The 15,232-nt window shown below is 51.0% G+C and overlaps 1 protein-coding gene across 2 annotated transcripts in view; it reads right to left on the bottom strand.

Moving 5' to 3' along the window:
- The window catches only part of SKOR2 (SKI family transcriptional corepressor 2), a 52,318-nt gene extending 37,333 nt beyond the window's left edge, over positions 1 to 14,985 (bottom strand). The window contains exons 1-2 of one of the 2 annotated variants that reach the window (XM_032310568.1): positions 14,905 to 14,985; positions 1 to 2,566 (exon numbers count right to left, since the gene is read on the bottom strand). The exon at positions 1 to 2,566 is cut by the window's left edge and continues 85 nt beyond it. In XM_032310568.1, the coding sequence (XP_032166459.1) occupies positions 1 to 2,516 (2,516 nt within the window). In that variant the 5' untranslated portion in view covers positions 2,517 to 2,566; positions 14,905 to 14,985. Of the gene's footprint in view, positions 2,567 to 4,685; positions 4,958 to 14,904 lie in introns of those variants that run through there. The other variant, XM_032310567.1, reaches the window with a different exon arrangement.
- Between the last annotated feature and the right edge of the window lie 247 nt (positions 14,986 to 15,232).

The raw sequence follows: 15,232 nt of genomic DNA, 5'->3' as shown, positions 1-15,232 counted from the left end.
GAGGCCAGAGGCGGGGGCGGGGGCGGGGGTAGGTCTGAGCCGCCGGGGTCACCCAGTTTCCCGTCCTCCTGAAGCAGCCTGGAGGAGTTCAGGGCGAGTGGGAAAGCGCCCGGCGCGGCCGGAGCGCGGTCCCGGCTGCTCCCCTTCTCTGACAGCCCTCGGCCCTGCAGGTACCGTTGGCCGCCCCCGACTAAGGGGTCCGCTAGCAGGACTCCCGTCTCCTCGTCTTCCTCCTCCTCCTCGTCAGGGTCTCGACCTTCCTCCTCCTCTTCTTCGCCCTCGGGGGGTTTGTGGCCCTCTACGTCCACCTCCTGCTCTTCTTCCTCGTCATCCTCGTCCTCGGAGCTGTCCTCGCTGGGGTAGCTGCAGCTGGTGCCCCCGGGGGACAGAAGGCCTCGGTGGTGCGGCTGCAGGGCCAGCGGGGGCGGCGGGGGCGGAGGCGGCGGCGGGGCCGGGTGGTGGCGCTCAGAACCCGGCTCGTCGGGCTGCGGGGGCAGTAGCAGCAACGGTGACGGCGGCTGCGGGGGATGATGGTGGTGGTGGTGGTGCGGGTGGTGATGGTGGTGGTGGTGATGCGCTTGGGCCGAGTGTGGCGCTCCCGCTGACGCCCCGTGCAGCTTAGCCAGGCTCTCAGCGTCGTCCTTGCCGCCCACCGGCCGGAAGGCGCTCGAATGGTGGTAACTGCCTCCGCCTGCCTTGCGGCCCTCCAAGAGGTGCGGATGGTGGGGTGCGGGCACTCGGGCTCCCGCGGGGCCCGCTCCGGTGGCCGCGGCGCCTGCACCGGACACCGCGCCGGGGTCGGCCGGCGGCGTGGAGCCCGCGCTGCAGTCCCCACCGCTACCGCCCGGGGGCGACTCGAAGAGAGGGTCGCGGGGGCCCGTGCCCCCAGCAGGAGGCGGAGGGCCGGAGCCCGGGCCGTTGGCTACCACCGGAGGGGGCTGACCCGGCGGGGGCGCAGCGTCTGCGCTCCCACCCGCGCCGCCGGGCTCAGCCAGGTCCAGGAAGGCCTGGCGCAGGAGGGCCGGGCTTTCTCCAAGCGCGCAGCCGAGCGCCGAGGGCGGCTGGGGCGGGGGCTGTAGGTAGGTGGGCACTGGAAGCCCGCCTGGGGTCCGCGGAGGCCAGAACATGCAGAAGGGCGGGTAGAAAGCGTCCTTGCGGCCCGCGGGCCAGAAGAGGCCAGACAGACCGGCCTTCGGCGCTGCGCCCGCACCGCCCGCGCCCCCCAGGGCCTCGGCCGCGGCGCCCGCGTCCTCCTTCTTGTGGCACAAGCCGAAGGCGGCGGCTGCGGCCGGGAAGGTGTAGGGATGCGGGAAGAGCCCCCCGCAGCCCGGGAACTTCTGCAGCACTCCCCCGAAAGAGCCCTTGCTGGGCACCGGAATGACCGGGTAGCTTCGCGGGCCTTTGGCGCCAGCCGCCGCGCCTGCGCCCGCGCCGGCGCCAACGCTGGTCACGCAGCCGCCCCCGGCGCCGCCCCCTCCCGCCCCGGCGCCGCCAGAGGCCGCGGCTACCGAGAGGCTGGCGGCGGCGGCCGAGAGGCTGGCTGCAGCCACGACGGCCGCCTCCTGCAGCGAGTCGTCGTCGTCGTCGAAGCGTGGCCGCTTGTGATGGGCGTGGGGCGCGCCAGCTAGCTCTGCCAGGGGTGGAGGCGGCGGCGGGGGCGGGGGCGCCCCCAGCAGGTGCGGACCCAGTAGTCCCCCGCCTCCAGCCACCGCAGCTGCCGCTGCCACCGCGGCTGCCTTGACGGAGCTGAGCGGGTGGCAGGCGGGGTGTGCGCCCGGCTGGGGCAGCGCGCGCTTTCGGCTGCCGCCGTTGAACATGGCCTTGACATCCTCCCAGGCGAAGACTAGCTCGTCCTGGGGACTCTTGTCAGTGAGCTTGAGATGACGGCGCCACGAGTTGAAGTTGGCTGCGTCCGGCTGCGTGTACTTGGCGTCGGGCGTACGGTGCGAGTGGAAGATGAACTTGTTGGGTGAGAAGTACATGTTGCAGTAGCTGCATTTGATGCACTTGGCGCGAGAGCTGTTGTAGCGTGCGGGAATGAAGCTACCGCGGCAGCCCCAGGCGCATTCGTGAGACACGTCGAAGGCGAAGTTGTCGGGCAGCTTGGGGGGCCTGTTTTCGCCAAGGAACGACTTGCACAAGCGCTCGGCTTCTCGCTTGGTGATCATCCCGCAGCGGCGCGATGAGATAGGCATGGCTCCGGCGCGCCGCAGAATCTCCAGCTGCACGGGAGTACACTGCACGCACGTGATGCCCAGCGCCACACGACGGTTGTGGATCTCGTTGTAGCTGAAGTTCTTGAGGAGAGTGTTGGAGATCTGTGCCAGACACAGGCGCTCCTGCCCGTCGATCACCAACGACACGATGGGAATGCCGTAGAGGATCACCTGGCCCACCTGGTTGGGTTTGAGATTGGCGTGGCCTGGCCGCGGCTGGCTGAGCGCGTCGGGCTGGAAGGCGCTCGACGGCGATGCCAGCAGGATGTCGTTGGGCCCCGGCAGCGGGCTGGAAGCCATTTCCTCCGCGGCGAAAGCCCGGGCCCAGCCCTCCGGGTCTGTCTTGGAGACTGGAATGGAAAGGAGAAAGCGTTGTCTAGGAGCCTTTTCAGTCTAAAACAGATGGGATGGGTTGACTTGCTAACTAAACAATTATAATGACTCCCTTGCTCTGGCTAAGACAAGATTAGCGCTGGGCAAAGGGACCAAGTTTCAGACACAGAGGTCACCCCTCTTAGTTGTCTTCAAGGTTGTCTGTTGGAAATGCAGGGGTTGGGAATTACTTTTCTTCTATTCTAAACATCCAAAGTAACTTAACTGTGGGTTTAAAAAAATGCAATCAATTCCTAAGAAACTCAGAAACTTATCCCCGATTTATAGACGCTATTAGAATGAAATGGCATACCTGCTAAAATTATAGAAAACTGGGGGTTGGTCATCAAAACCCCAATTTAAAAAGACCATTTACATTTGCTTAAAAATAGATTGATTTTGGTTAAAAAAAATAAATCCAAAACTTTAAAAAAGTGTTTTTTTGTGGTACTCGTGGTTTCTGTGGGGGTGGGGGGGAAATGCACTACTGCTCGAGACACAACTTATTAAAGCAAAACGAAATCCTTCCTCCCCCATCTTTGCCATTAGATATTTTGATACTGCAATTAGAATTTTTTTGAAAGATAGGAAAATGTACAAAGCCATATGCATGATTGCCCAAAACAGGCCATCTTCCTTTCAATCTTTCAAAAGCCACTTGCTGAACTCAGTGGTTCTGGTTCCAGAGATACAGTTTCAGAGGATGAAGTTGTAGATGTGTAGGCACTGAACAACTGTTTTCTGTCATTTCATGACAATGAACAAATAAGCACAGGTGATTTTGTGAAAGCCCAGAAACTGTGTAAAGAAACTAACAATTTGTGGCGATCATTACTGGTGGGCTTTAAAAGACCAATTTCGTCGTGAGATGAACAACTTTCTGTGACACTTCTTTTTCTGATCTAGGTAGATATCTCTGTATCTGTAAGAGGGAAAAGCTGACCCATGGTTTAGATAATTCGTGGACCAGGTAATCCGTGGGAGTGTTGAAAGCTGAAGCCCGGGGTTAGGCCTGCAGTAAAATTTCTATCTTCTTTGGTCACTGGGATACCATAAAACGGGGAAATATCCAGTAAATTGAAAACACACAAAAAGCAAGCGAAAGAAATCTTTGCGATAAATGCTGCTAAATCAAAACCAAACAAAGTTGTTCATTCCCTAGGAAGACAAGACAGTGACCTTTCCATAGCTACATGTCATGCGGGGTGCCGCTGCGACCACTACCTTTTGCCCTGATAAATCACCGATGGCCGGAAGCATTGCCACTCCTGGCCAAGTACACTGGAGTTTGCTGTACAGCGATTTCCTAGATACTATCTTACCCTTTCACCCAAATTGCCATGTCCTTGCCCTCTCTGGACCCCTGCGACATCTATCCCCGATGCCTTTGCCCTGCTGCCCCCTGGATCCTCAGCTCTCATTACCTTCCGCGGCATCCAGGAAGGCTGAACAAACCTCGACGCGATCAAACCAGTCGAGAGCCTGGCTTGTCACTTCGGATGGATCAGAGACAATTTTTTCAGGGGACAGGGCGTTAAATGGCAGTTCAAGGCGCAATGTGATACCTGGGCCTAACATAACCGGCCCTAGCTTCACCAAATGGTCCTTCAATGCTCATTTCCCTTCCAAACAGGGTTCTCGGGATCTTAATAAGACCCTGGGATAACGGGAACTCTCGTTGCGGAGCAACGGCGCTCCGCGGGCCCGGCCCTGGCGGAGATCTGACTTTACGTTCGAGACCCGCAATCTTAGCAGCTGTAGACTGGGCAGGGTGCCTCCACCTGGGTGTCCTCCACTGTCACCCCAAACCCTCCCAGAAACTCCTGTAAGAGCAGAGACAGAAATAAGAGGGTTGAGGTTGGGGGGCGGGTGGTTAAAGCGGGTCGGGGGAGAGGGGACGAAAGTTAGTTGACCTGAGAAGGGAAGCTGGCGAACTTGCCTGTCCGACTCAGGAGCCAGCGACCCCCAACTTAACTCCCCTGGATCCCAGACCAGCCGCCACCGCAGCCCGCCGCTGCCCCTCAGCGTAACCCGGAACACCCCGCCGGGGGGACGCTCAACTGTGTGCAGAGGCAGGGCCGGCGGGTTCAGCAGTACCTGGTAACCCTTAGGTGTCTTTACGCGCGTGGCTGCCGGCCCATCTTCCGAGGGCGCTCGGAGGCGAAGCATCCAAGCGGGTCCTCGAATCCAGCGGGCGGGACTCCAGAGGGCTCCGTGTGAAGATCCTGGCGCTCGTCGGCGCTAATGGCGCTCGAACCCGGGCCCGGGGAGAACGACAGCCTGAATTGTGGCGGGGCGTCCCCTCGACCGCAGAAAGTGTGGGCGCGCGGAAACCCGCGGCAGGCGAGCCCCAGGTGGAGCGCAGTCTGACAGCGCCTTTCTCTGTCTCTGAACTCCTGTCGGACCGAGGGGACGCCACCCAGCGGGCAAGGTGACGTCACCGTCTCCCTGACACTCCACATTAAAGGGCTGGCATGTTACAGGGTGGGAGGGGGGAGGAAAAGCGAGATCGAGCCACATCGAGATCCTTTCTCAGCAGGCAAGAAAGCTAACACCTAACCAACCCTCAATTGACAACAACCTCTCCAACCCCCGAGCAAAAAACGCAGCCAATAGTGCTTGTAGCAGCAGATCTGATTTAGGAGTGGAGAGTCGAACAGTATGCGTGCATCCTGGGGACCTGGATCCTGGAGGCCCCGGATTGTAGAAGGACGTCTCTAAATTGACTGTATCCCTGCCCGTTGCTGTCCCCTCCCCTTATTTCTCTGAGCCCCCCTCCTTCGTGAATGATTCCTCTGGTACACGGTGCAAAGCAGTAGCCTCACTGTACCTCCGAAGACAGAGAAACCACAGTCAGCTGGAGAATAGATTAACTTCATCGCCTCTTTTGAAACACTGCGAAATGAGAAAAAGGGGAGAAGTTCTGCGTGGGGGTTCCCAGTCTAGAAACTTGGAAGGAAGCATGAAGAGTGTCCTTGCTTTTGAATATACGTTTGCTTTTTAGGACAAGATACAGAAGGTCATTGCAACATTTTCTATTTTAGAAATCGTACAGTTAAGTAAGGACCCCAGTGAGTGTGTGTGTGTACTCATCTATCAACTCATTCAGGATAGTTCTCTAATCCATTTTTTAAGACCCATGCAGGCCACCTCAGCGTAAGGAAAAGGCGAGTTCGGAAAGCAAGGAGGCCCCCAAACCTGACCCACATTGAGCAAGTTACCAATTCTCCCAGAAAAGTAGATTCCTCCAGGAAAGTAGGATCATATGTAAAGTATGTAGGACCATACAGAAAGTAAATAAAATAAAATAAAATAATATAAAATAAAAGCTGTCAGGATGAGAAATAACCCTTTGCCATGGCTTCCCAAGCTGAGACATACCCTAAAATATAGTGAAGTGTCAGTATATTGTCTCTTAACTGATCAGGGTGTCAGGAGTCAAAATGACTATCCCTAGTTTATCAAAAAGGGAAAAAGCTATCTACTTGCAGGATACCAGCAGGGGTTGGGGTTGGAATCGTTAAAGTTTTTCCTTTAGTTTCATAACTGAATTCAACTGCTGCCTGGTAAACACACAGGCTTAGAATTGGGCCGTCTCATTGCAGAAGTGATCAAACCAAACTTTATTAGCCAGGAATTGGAAGTCCAAGCAGATTCCATCCTAGAGCATTAACAATGAACCACCCTAAGTACAGAAGGGAAAATGAGCAATTTTAACACTTTACCAAAAGTCCAAGAAACCAAACAGAATAGATCAAACAGAAAAGTGAGAGAAGTAGGATTTGTGGCTGTCTTAAATCAAAATGCCAAAAAACAGTTTCAGAGTTATGAAAATTTTGACTTTTGGGGGACATAAGTTTTAAATGGCAGTGAAATAACTTTTGCCCATTTCCTGGTTTCTAAAGGCATTAGCTGCACCAGTTAGGCTCTGTCCAAAGGAGCTGAAGTCACTGAAGCGCTCCCTCCCAATTGCCTCCCAAGCCTCTCATTCTTTTTTTTTTTTTTTTTTTTAATTTATTTGACAGAGATCACAAGTAGGCAAAGACGCAAGCAGGAAGAGAGGAGGAAGTGGGCTCCCCACTGAGCAGAAAGTCCAAAGCGGGCGATCCCAGGACCCTGAGACCATGACGGGAGCTGAAGGCACAGGCTTTAACCTGAGCCACCCAGGTGCCCCCCCCCCCCCACAGCCTCCCATTCTTCTTCTTCTTCTTTTTTTTTTTAATAAATATATAATGTATTTTTATCCCCAGGGGTACTGGTCTGTGAATCGCCAGGTTTACACACTTCACAGCACTCACCATAGCACATACCCTCCCCAATGTCAAGCCTCCCATTCTTAAAGAAAGAAAGAAAAGAAAACACATTTTGTGCCTCCCCAGCCCCTTAGCCAAAAGAGTGTCATGGTCATTCACAAATCTTTTCCCTCCTAAGGCTGAAGGCCTTGTGCTCTTCTGAAGGTTCCCGAGCCAGGCCTCTTTTTTCCTACATTCCCTGTCCCCTCCCTGGGGTCAGGGTCTCCCACAAAGCAAGGTCTGGCTTGCTTACTATTCCTAGAGCCCAGACTGCTAGAAAGAAAGTGTGTGCTGCTTGGAAAGGACGCCTGACAATGGAGTGGATTTTAAGACTTGAAAATGGGGGGGGGGGGGTGAAAAGTCATATCAACTCATTAATGTACTGCAAGGCACCATGGGATCTTTCCTTTCTTGTGGAACTCTTCTCATCTTTGTCCCAACCCCCCAAACTCCTTTTCCTCTTACAGATCCCTATTTTGAAACATGTCTTCAAAAACACCTTTCCTCGAAAAGAAAAACAGGATAAATCTTTGTGTTCCCTCCCACCCCAAATTACCCTGAGGAGTGAATCCACACTCCATGGTACCTCTAGCCACCTCCTTCCCTTAATTTGTACATTATTTTAGGGGCTTACTGCCATGCAAGTCTTTTCTTTTAATGCAGTAACATTTCACTGAAAAGGGAAATGTGTGATGTTAGGTTAAGTACATTTACAAATAATTCTAAGACAGTGCAAAATTTTATTCCCGCAGTGAGTCTGGGTTCCTGTTTGGGCTGTCAGACCAATTATATTTTTGGAAGGTGAAGGTGGAGAGCAGTTGTTCAAAGCCAGACTCCATATTTCAGGGAATCCGCAGCTGGACTGCGAAATTCCATTTTGTTTACATGTTTTGAGTCTGTGAGCAACTTTTTGACACCCACAGTGCCTCTGACTTTTTTGCTTTCTCCTCAGTTTGAACAAGTCTCCTAGTGGTCTTCCACGGCCCTTCCATGTTCCTCTCTTGGGCCAGGGGTGCCTGATTCTTGTCAGTCCCTGTCCTCGCCCCTGGGACCGTGGCAGGCTCAGGGAGGAGCCGGCGGTGGTGGGAGGCGGCAGGTCTGGCTGAGTTAATCAATGCTTTCCTATTCGAGCTGACATGCATTTTACACGTCGGGACTCTCCTCAGCCGGCTAATTGATTCAAATTGTTTTATTGGTTAAACTGGTGTCACCCGTTTGCATGATGTATCACCACACAGAGAAGAGCATTTCCACTCTCATCTCCGTTCCGGGCGGCTGCGGTTCACCCAGGCCAGGGACAGGTAAAGGAGCCCAGACACCGGACCCAAAGGAAAACCGCAAACCGAGCTGGTCCTCTCGGAACTGGAGAGGCGACGCCTGGATGCAGGCTCACGGGGCCGGCGCGGCAGCCTGGAAGGTGGTTTCCAGCTGCAGCTTTTAACAATTGGTTGAAGCGAACCCAAACCTGACCGGGGAGTCCTCCACTTTGGACGCAGTCTGTTTCCGAGCTGCGGCCGGGGGACCCTGCGGGTTCGATCCCAAGGCCAAAGCAGGGGCAGGAGCTGTTCGCGGTGCTGACGCGAATTTACCGCTCAGAGGCGTAGCAGATCCTATTGCATTCAAAGCCCTCCCGGAAGAAGGCTCCCGTCCTGTAACCCTCAGAGTCCTAGATTAGGCTCCGGGCTCGACATTGGCTTTGAAGACTTAAAAGGCAGGCAGGGTGGGGGCACAGAAACATATTCCCTATTTCTGCCACACCTGTCCCATCTCCATGGATAGCATTTGCCTTGACCCACAAGGAAGATAAAGGTCTCAATATAAATTCACTACAATTACAGATACCAGATATTTTCTCTTCTCCAGCTCCCAGGTTTGGTATTGGAGAACTCATGACAGTTACAGGTAAAAGAAACATCTTCTGTCCCTCGCATTCCTTCCCTCTTACCCCATTCTAAACTCTTAAGCAGAAATAGTACTGCTTCGGTGTCCCTGACATTGGTATTTCTGCATCAGGTAGGGCATTGATATTTGTTCCAAATCTGCAGAAGGAGACTCATATGGCCCAGAAGGAAACTGGAAGATTGGCAGAAATGGAAGGGACACAAGAATTCTGGTGTATCAGAATGTATGGAAGATTCAGTCAGATAAAATGATATAAATATCTCTTTGATCACTTAGTAGCTATGGAATTTTGCTTTTATGCCTAACCTCCCTAAGCCCCGATTTCTTCATCTGCAAAATGAGAAGATTGATATGTAACTCTCAGGGATGTTTGAGAATTAAATAAGGTAATATATGTAAAGTGTTTGGCGCACAGTAGTCATTTAATATATGGTAGTACCTTCCTCAGAGGATGAGGCCTGTACTATTGCAAGATAATATTAGAAACATTCAACAGTCCCAGAATAAAAGACATCAATGGCATTTTAGCTTAGTGGTGAGCAGAGAGGGAGCCAAGTTCCTTGGAGGAACCTTAGTCTCTTTCATTAGAACTTTATTGTGCCCCTAATTGGTCTAGTGTTTATTTTGTGTAAGATAGCCAGAACTACTGCTAGTGTTTGCTTAGCCCATTTAAAATACGTTGATAATAAAAATTACCAATGAAAATGACTATAATGATAATTATTGCCGATAAACCCTGGTTTCCCACTTTTCCATCCAGCCTGGCAAGCACAGCTCAGACTCCCTGGCTTTTCCTCCATTGCTCTAGCTGAAGTTACATGAAGCAAACCAAGGATGAGGAGCAAACTAAAGACTCATCCATGATGGCAGTCACGGAAGAAATGAAAAAAAAAAAAAGCCTCTGAGCATTCTGAGGCTGGCTCTTGTTCTTTGAGCCTTCTCCAAAATACTGTCTATAAACAAGGGCCTTTTCCCCTGGGGCCAGGGAGGGCTGAGAGAAGTGCAGTGGGAGCACAAACATAAAAACCTAAACCACAACAGGGGAAAGGAAGGGAAAATGAACACATTTGCACCTGTATCCCTGCCCTGGTGATCTCTTGAGATCCTTGTGCACCAATGACTATGGAAATCAGCGAGAGTCCTTATCCTTCTTACAAACAACTGTAAGAAATAGACTGTAGGACAACGAACCAAGATTCAATTCTCCTTAATCAAAGGAAACCATTCTCACAAGAAAATGTGCCCTTGGGTAAGTGGCAGAGAAGGCTCTTACCTTACTGGTTCACAGAGGCCAGAGACTAATGGAAGCATTTGTTATTGAACTTTCTTTTTTATAACAAAGAGTTCACAGTTCTTCACAAATCCTCACAAACTTGTAAACACGGCAAGGTACACACATGTGCACATAATTTACATGAAGTAATAAAATATGGAATGGAACATGTCCTTGGTGTACTTGGTGGTTATTTAGCAAATATTACTTGACCAAAATAAAATTCAAAGGCACACAAAATACCCGAGGACACACATATGTCTATGAATACATGTTCCTTGAACACACCTGTGAATGTGCATCAAAGAGGGACTCTAGCACAAGGAATAGCCCACTAGGCTCTCTCCCTTCCTTCTCTTCTTTCTCTCTCTGTGCATGCATACACATATGTACCCGCCCCTTCCACTTCCCTCCTCCTCATATTAGCAAGGAGGGGGTCTTTTGAAATGGAGGTGGTCCCAGCTGGAAAACCCCAGAGCTCATTTAGATCACATCACTTCAGGCTTTTGTCTCTGCTTCTGAATAACCTAGGTCGCTACAACAAAAGGATAGGCATCTACATGGAGTTTTCATTGGCAAGGATGCGACTCAAAGATACTGCTATAATAATGAATAACGAGGCAAGATGCTTGCCTTTTTTGATTGCCACTCCTAAAGAAGGGAGAGGAGAAAAGGGGGAGAAAAAGAAGGGAGAAAGTGGAACAAGAAATAGAGGCTGTGAGAGAGGAAAAACTAAGGCAAGTATTTGGGTGGATTTATGCAAAAGACTCTAATTGTAGGAAGACTCCAACTATCACCAAGAATAAGAAATGTGGTTTGGGGCTTTTTTTTTTTTTTTTTTAAATATCTGGCTCTTTTGTTTCAAGGAAAAAATTTAAGAAAAAACTGAGACTGAAGAAGCATAAAGGGTGTGGAACAGGACCTTTTAAAGCTTGGAGAGGGGACGCAGAGGAGTGGGTGTTGGGGGAGGGGGTATGTATTGTCTGTTGACATGTCACAGGAGAGAAAATGACATAGATACACATTTAACATCTTCCCAGCTGACACTGGTGGGAAGAACATTGGATTTTATTTCCTGGGGAAATGAAGGCATTTCCCTCCCTTTCCTGTTCTCTTTCCTCCCACCCCTCCCTGTTAGAAAATTTGCTACTTTGCCATTGAGCTTGATCCCATTAGCTAATACACTATTAAACTATCATGTGCTCTCTGGCTACCCAGTGATCATCATGCTTTCAGCGTTCCTCCTGCCTGCAGTCGTTAACTCAGTGGTAGCAAGAGGTGAAATTAGATATTAGCAAAATAAATCCCAGGAAAGAGGGGGGTAGAAATCTGAGTCATTGATTTTTTTTTTCCCTTGAAAACATAGCAACCAGTGAACATTCACAGGCATTTTCTATTTTGTGTATTAAAAAAAATTTTTTTTAACAAAAAAGGCTTTCTTCCTTGGGGTTAGGGGTTCAAAGTGAAAATAGCTAACCAGTCCCAAACTTTTTCAAGATGTGTTATGATACCATCGACAAATTCTTCATGTTGGCAAATAATTAAATTTTCCATCTTTTAGAACTGTGTAACCTTGGGTGTCTTAGAAACAAATTGTACAAACAAACCGCGGAGATGAGCACTGAGGGTTTCAGAGCAGATATAATGAACCAACTTTAATTACTAACTTGAAATTAAAAATGTAATATACAGATTTAAATTTATTTTCACCTAAATTGTGTATAAAATTATATGGCTTTTGCAGGCTAAGAAATGCTTTGTAACCAGCCATGCTACTAAAAAGTCTGAAGTAGTTTCCAAAACTGAGTTCCCAGACTCACACAGTAATAATGATACATTTATCATTACTGATGACCACCTACTGGGTAATTATTGCTTTGTTACTACTATTACAATCAAGAGATTTCTTTATTTACTGTTAACATTCACTTAAAACTGAATGTTAATGACTGTTTTGAATTCACCAAAGAGAGTTTTCTGTTATATTTCAGAAGTACTTATGTTCTGGTTCAGAAATGGAAAACCATATTATAACAGAGTGGAAGGCTGGGTGAACACTTGGCTCTCACCCTCTCTTGAGAATGAAAACAGCATTCTGAGGAATTCTGGAGCAAAATTTTCCAGCTCAGAGTTGCAAAAGGTTAACATAATGCAACCACTTGACTTGTGCTAATTATGTAAGTATTTTATTACAGGAGATTCATTCATTATTGATTCTTGTTTGCAGTAACTTCCTGCTTGGGGGAGTTATATTTTATATGAGAAGTAAACAACCCATGGCTCCAGGCTATCCACCCCCCAACTCCCTAGATCTGATTTCCTCCCACCCCTTTGTCTAGTTTCACAATTCTCCTGGGTAGATAGTCCCTATTGAGGAAGGGAGACAATTCCCTAAAACCTCCCTATTCTCTCTTCATTTCCCTTCCCCACCCAGAACTTCCCAGTTGTTAGAAATGTAAAGCTCAGGTTTAGGAGAGTGTTGGATTGGGGATGAGGTTGGCAAGAAAATAAAAGCAATTCCAGTGTTTTCTTTAATATAACATAAAGAGAAGAAAGGGGCGCTTGGGTGGCTCAGTGGGTTAAGGCCTCTGTCTTCCGCTCAGGTCTTGATCTCAGGGTCCTGGGATCAAGCCCCATGTCGGGTTCTCTGCTCAGTGGGGAGCCTGCTTCCTCCTCTCTCTCTCTGCCTGCCTCTCTGCTTACTTGTGATCTCTCTCTGTCAAATAAATAAATAGAATCTTAAAAAAAAAAAAAAAGAATGTTCATTTAAAAATCTAGGGTCCAATTTTCCTTTCTGGAAGCTACCCACAGCTCCCAGTCCAGAAAAGCCAGGATGACCTTTGGCATATCCAGAGGTCAGGAGCTGATCATAAAGGAAGTAGGCGTGGTAGAAGCTGTTAACCAATGGAAAGGCTCAAAAAAGAGGCTCCGGCCTGCCCCTAAAGCAAAACCGGATCTCACAGCCAGTGGTTGGTACAGTCTCCAATATCTTCTACCCAGAGCCTGTGACAAATTGCACTAGGAAAAGCATGGCTTTGCTTGTGGGATGGCCTAAGGAGTCCTTGTGAAGGATTGTGCTGGCTGCCAGGCTGAGGCGCCTTCAGTACTTCCACTCTAAAAACAAGCACTGGCCATTTGAGGCAGACTGGTGAGAAGCCAGTGTTTCCTAGAGGGATCAAAAGGCCCTGGCACAGGCCTCCAAACTAGGAGCAAGGGTTTCCTTTTGGGCTTTCTTCCATGTTCTGAGACCCCTGCCCAAGAGTCTCAGTTCAGCTAGGATGGACACAAGGTGCCAGAGGTCAGTATGTTTAACTTTCAGAAGAAGTGAGGAATTGGAGATAATGGAGGGGCAGTGGAAGAGCATGGAGCAGCGTGTGTGTGTGTGTGTGTGTGTGTGTGTGTGTGTGTGTATGGGCGCGCGCGCGTGTAAATACCCTGTTCCTCCAGGTTCTGGTGTGGGCAGATGGAAAAGAGAAGCTTGAAGTTGGAGTCCCCAAACTTTGGATCAGCCTGTAAAGAATGATATGGTACAATCTGGGGTCGAAGGGGGTGGTTTGGGAAGGTGCCTGCAAATTATTTGGGATTGGGCAGGACCTGCCACAGGCCTGGACAGAACTGACAGAGTTCAAAGCCCAGGTTCATCCCTGGGTCTCTACTACTTAACCTAGAATTTTTGCACTTTGGACCTGAGTGGAGGGAGGGGCGGAGGAGGGCGCGGGGAGGGGGGCACGGAGGCGCAGGGATGACTTGATGTTCCAAGGGCTCTGGGAAGATGAGTCCTGGGTGGAAAAGAGGGGATAGGGAAAGTGCCGAGACCGGGGCCTGCATGGGTGCTCCGGCCTTGGTCAGCACAATCTCGGTTCCCCTGGGCGCCTCCGCTCCCCGCTTTTACCCCAGGCCTGGGTGGAACCGCTCTGCGTGATCTACGGAGGAATGCCGAATGCCGTTCCCAGCAAGGCCTCCTTAATGGTCCTTTAACAAACTCTTCGATCTCTCTTTGGCCGCCCTGGCTCTCTCGCCGGCCTCCTCCCTCTTCCCTTCTCCACTGCCGCCATCAGTTATTTATGACCGGCGTTAATTATTCATGAAAAGAGAAAACTCCGGCTTTGGGAACTTTTCTAGGAGCCTTTGGGGGGGTTCTCCTTTTTCCGACTCTATTTGGTCGGATCCTGCTGTGAAGTGGTGATAGGGAAGCCCAAATGGTTGGACCGAGGACACAGGAAAAGCGGGGAGAGCTGGGGGGACTGCACCCTTGGTCCTGGTCAGCTCTTGCCTCTGCCTGCGCGGCGTAAACTCCTGGAACCCGGAAGTTACCAGGCGCGCTCGCGGGAGTCGCTGTCCTAGCTTGGAGGTGCTGAAACCGCGCCGCGGGCGGCCGGGGTGTAGGCGCGAAGACGCTGCTGCAGTCCCAGGCGGGGTAGCCTCTTTCCACAATTCTCCAAAAAGTCTTGTTTGCTTCTTTCTCTATCTTTTTCTATACGACCCCCCCAACACACAAGTGACACTAGGACGCTGTAACCAAAGATTAATTGCCTTAATCAAATGAACCCATCCTCTGCAATTAATCTTTTAGCAACAAATTAGAGACAATTCACCTGAACCTCCCGGGTCAGATAGAGAGAGGAGGTGGAATGGGTGGGGGATGGACCGGGTGGGAGAATTTGAGAAAATCCACAAACGATACGCAGTGAGGACTTGGGAATTGGTGTGCTTTTAAGGCGGGAGGGGAGGGGTGGAGGTAGGGGTCAGCGGGGGGGTTTGTACCGGGGCCGGAAGTTCCTGGAGTCCCTTTCAACCCAGTTTTTTTCCAAAGGAGGGAAGGCCGAGGGCGGAGGCCGAGGCCACTTACCTGACTGCACTGCCCTCGCGGTCTCCGGCCCTCCGCGCTTGGTCCTCCCCGCCTGCCTCTGGTTCCGCGGCTCCACTGCCGCTCTCTGCCTCCCGCCGCGCCTACTGCCTCCCCAGCGCGGGATCCGCCTCCGCTGCCCGCAGCCCGCGGTCCTCCTCACTCCTGCTTGCGGTCGGGTCTTCCACCGCGACTCTGTCCCGTCAGCCTCTCCCCTTCTCGGCGGTCCCTTGCAGCCACCCAGCTCTTTCCACTCCTCTCCTGGGCAAGTTCGTAAGTTTGGGGGTGAGGGTCGCTCTCCTGGCGCCCAGCTTCTAGGCTTAGCTCGCTT

This window comes from Mustela erminea, chromosome 13, assembly GCF_009829155.1.
Source record: "Mustela erminea isolate mMusErm1 chromosome 13, mMusErm1.Pri, whole genome shotgun sequence".
Lineage (NCBI taxonomy): Eukaryota > Metazoa > Chordata > Mammalia > Carnivora > Mustelidae > Mustela > Mustela erminea.
Note: the sequence above shows the minus strand (reverse complement) of the source record. Positions and strands in the feature narration are given on the sequence as shown.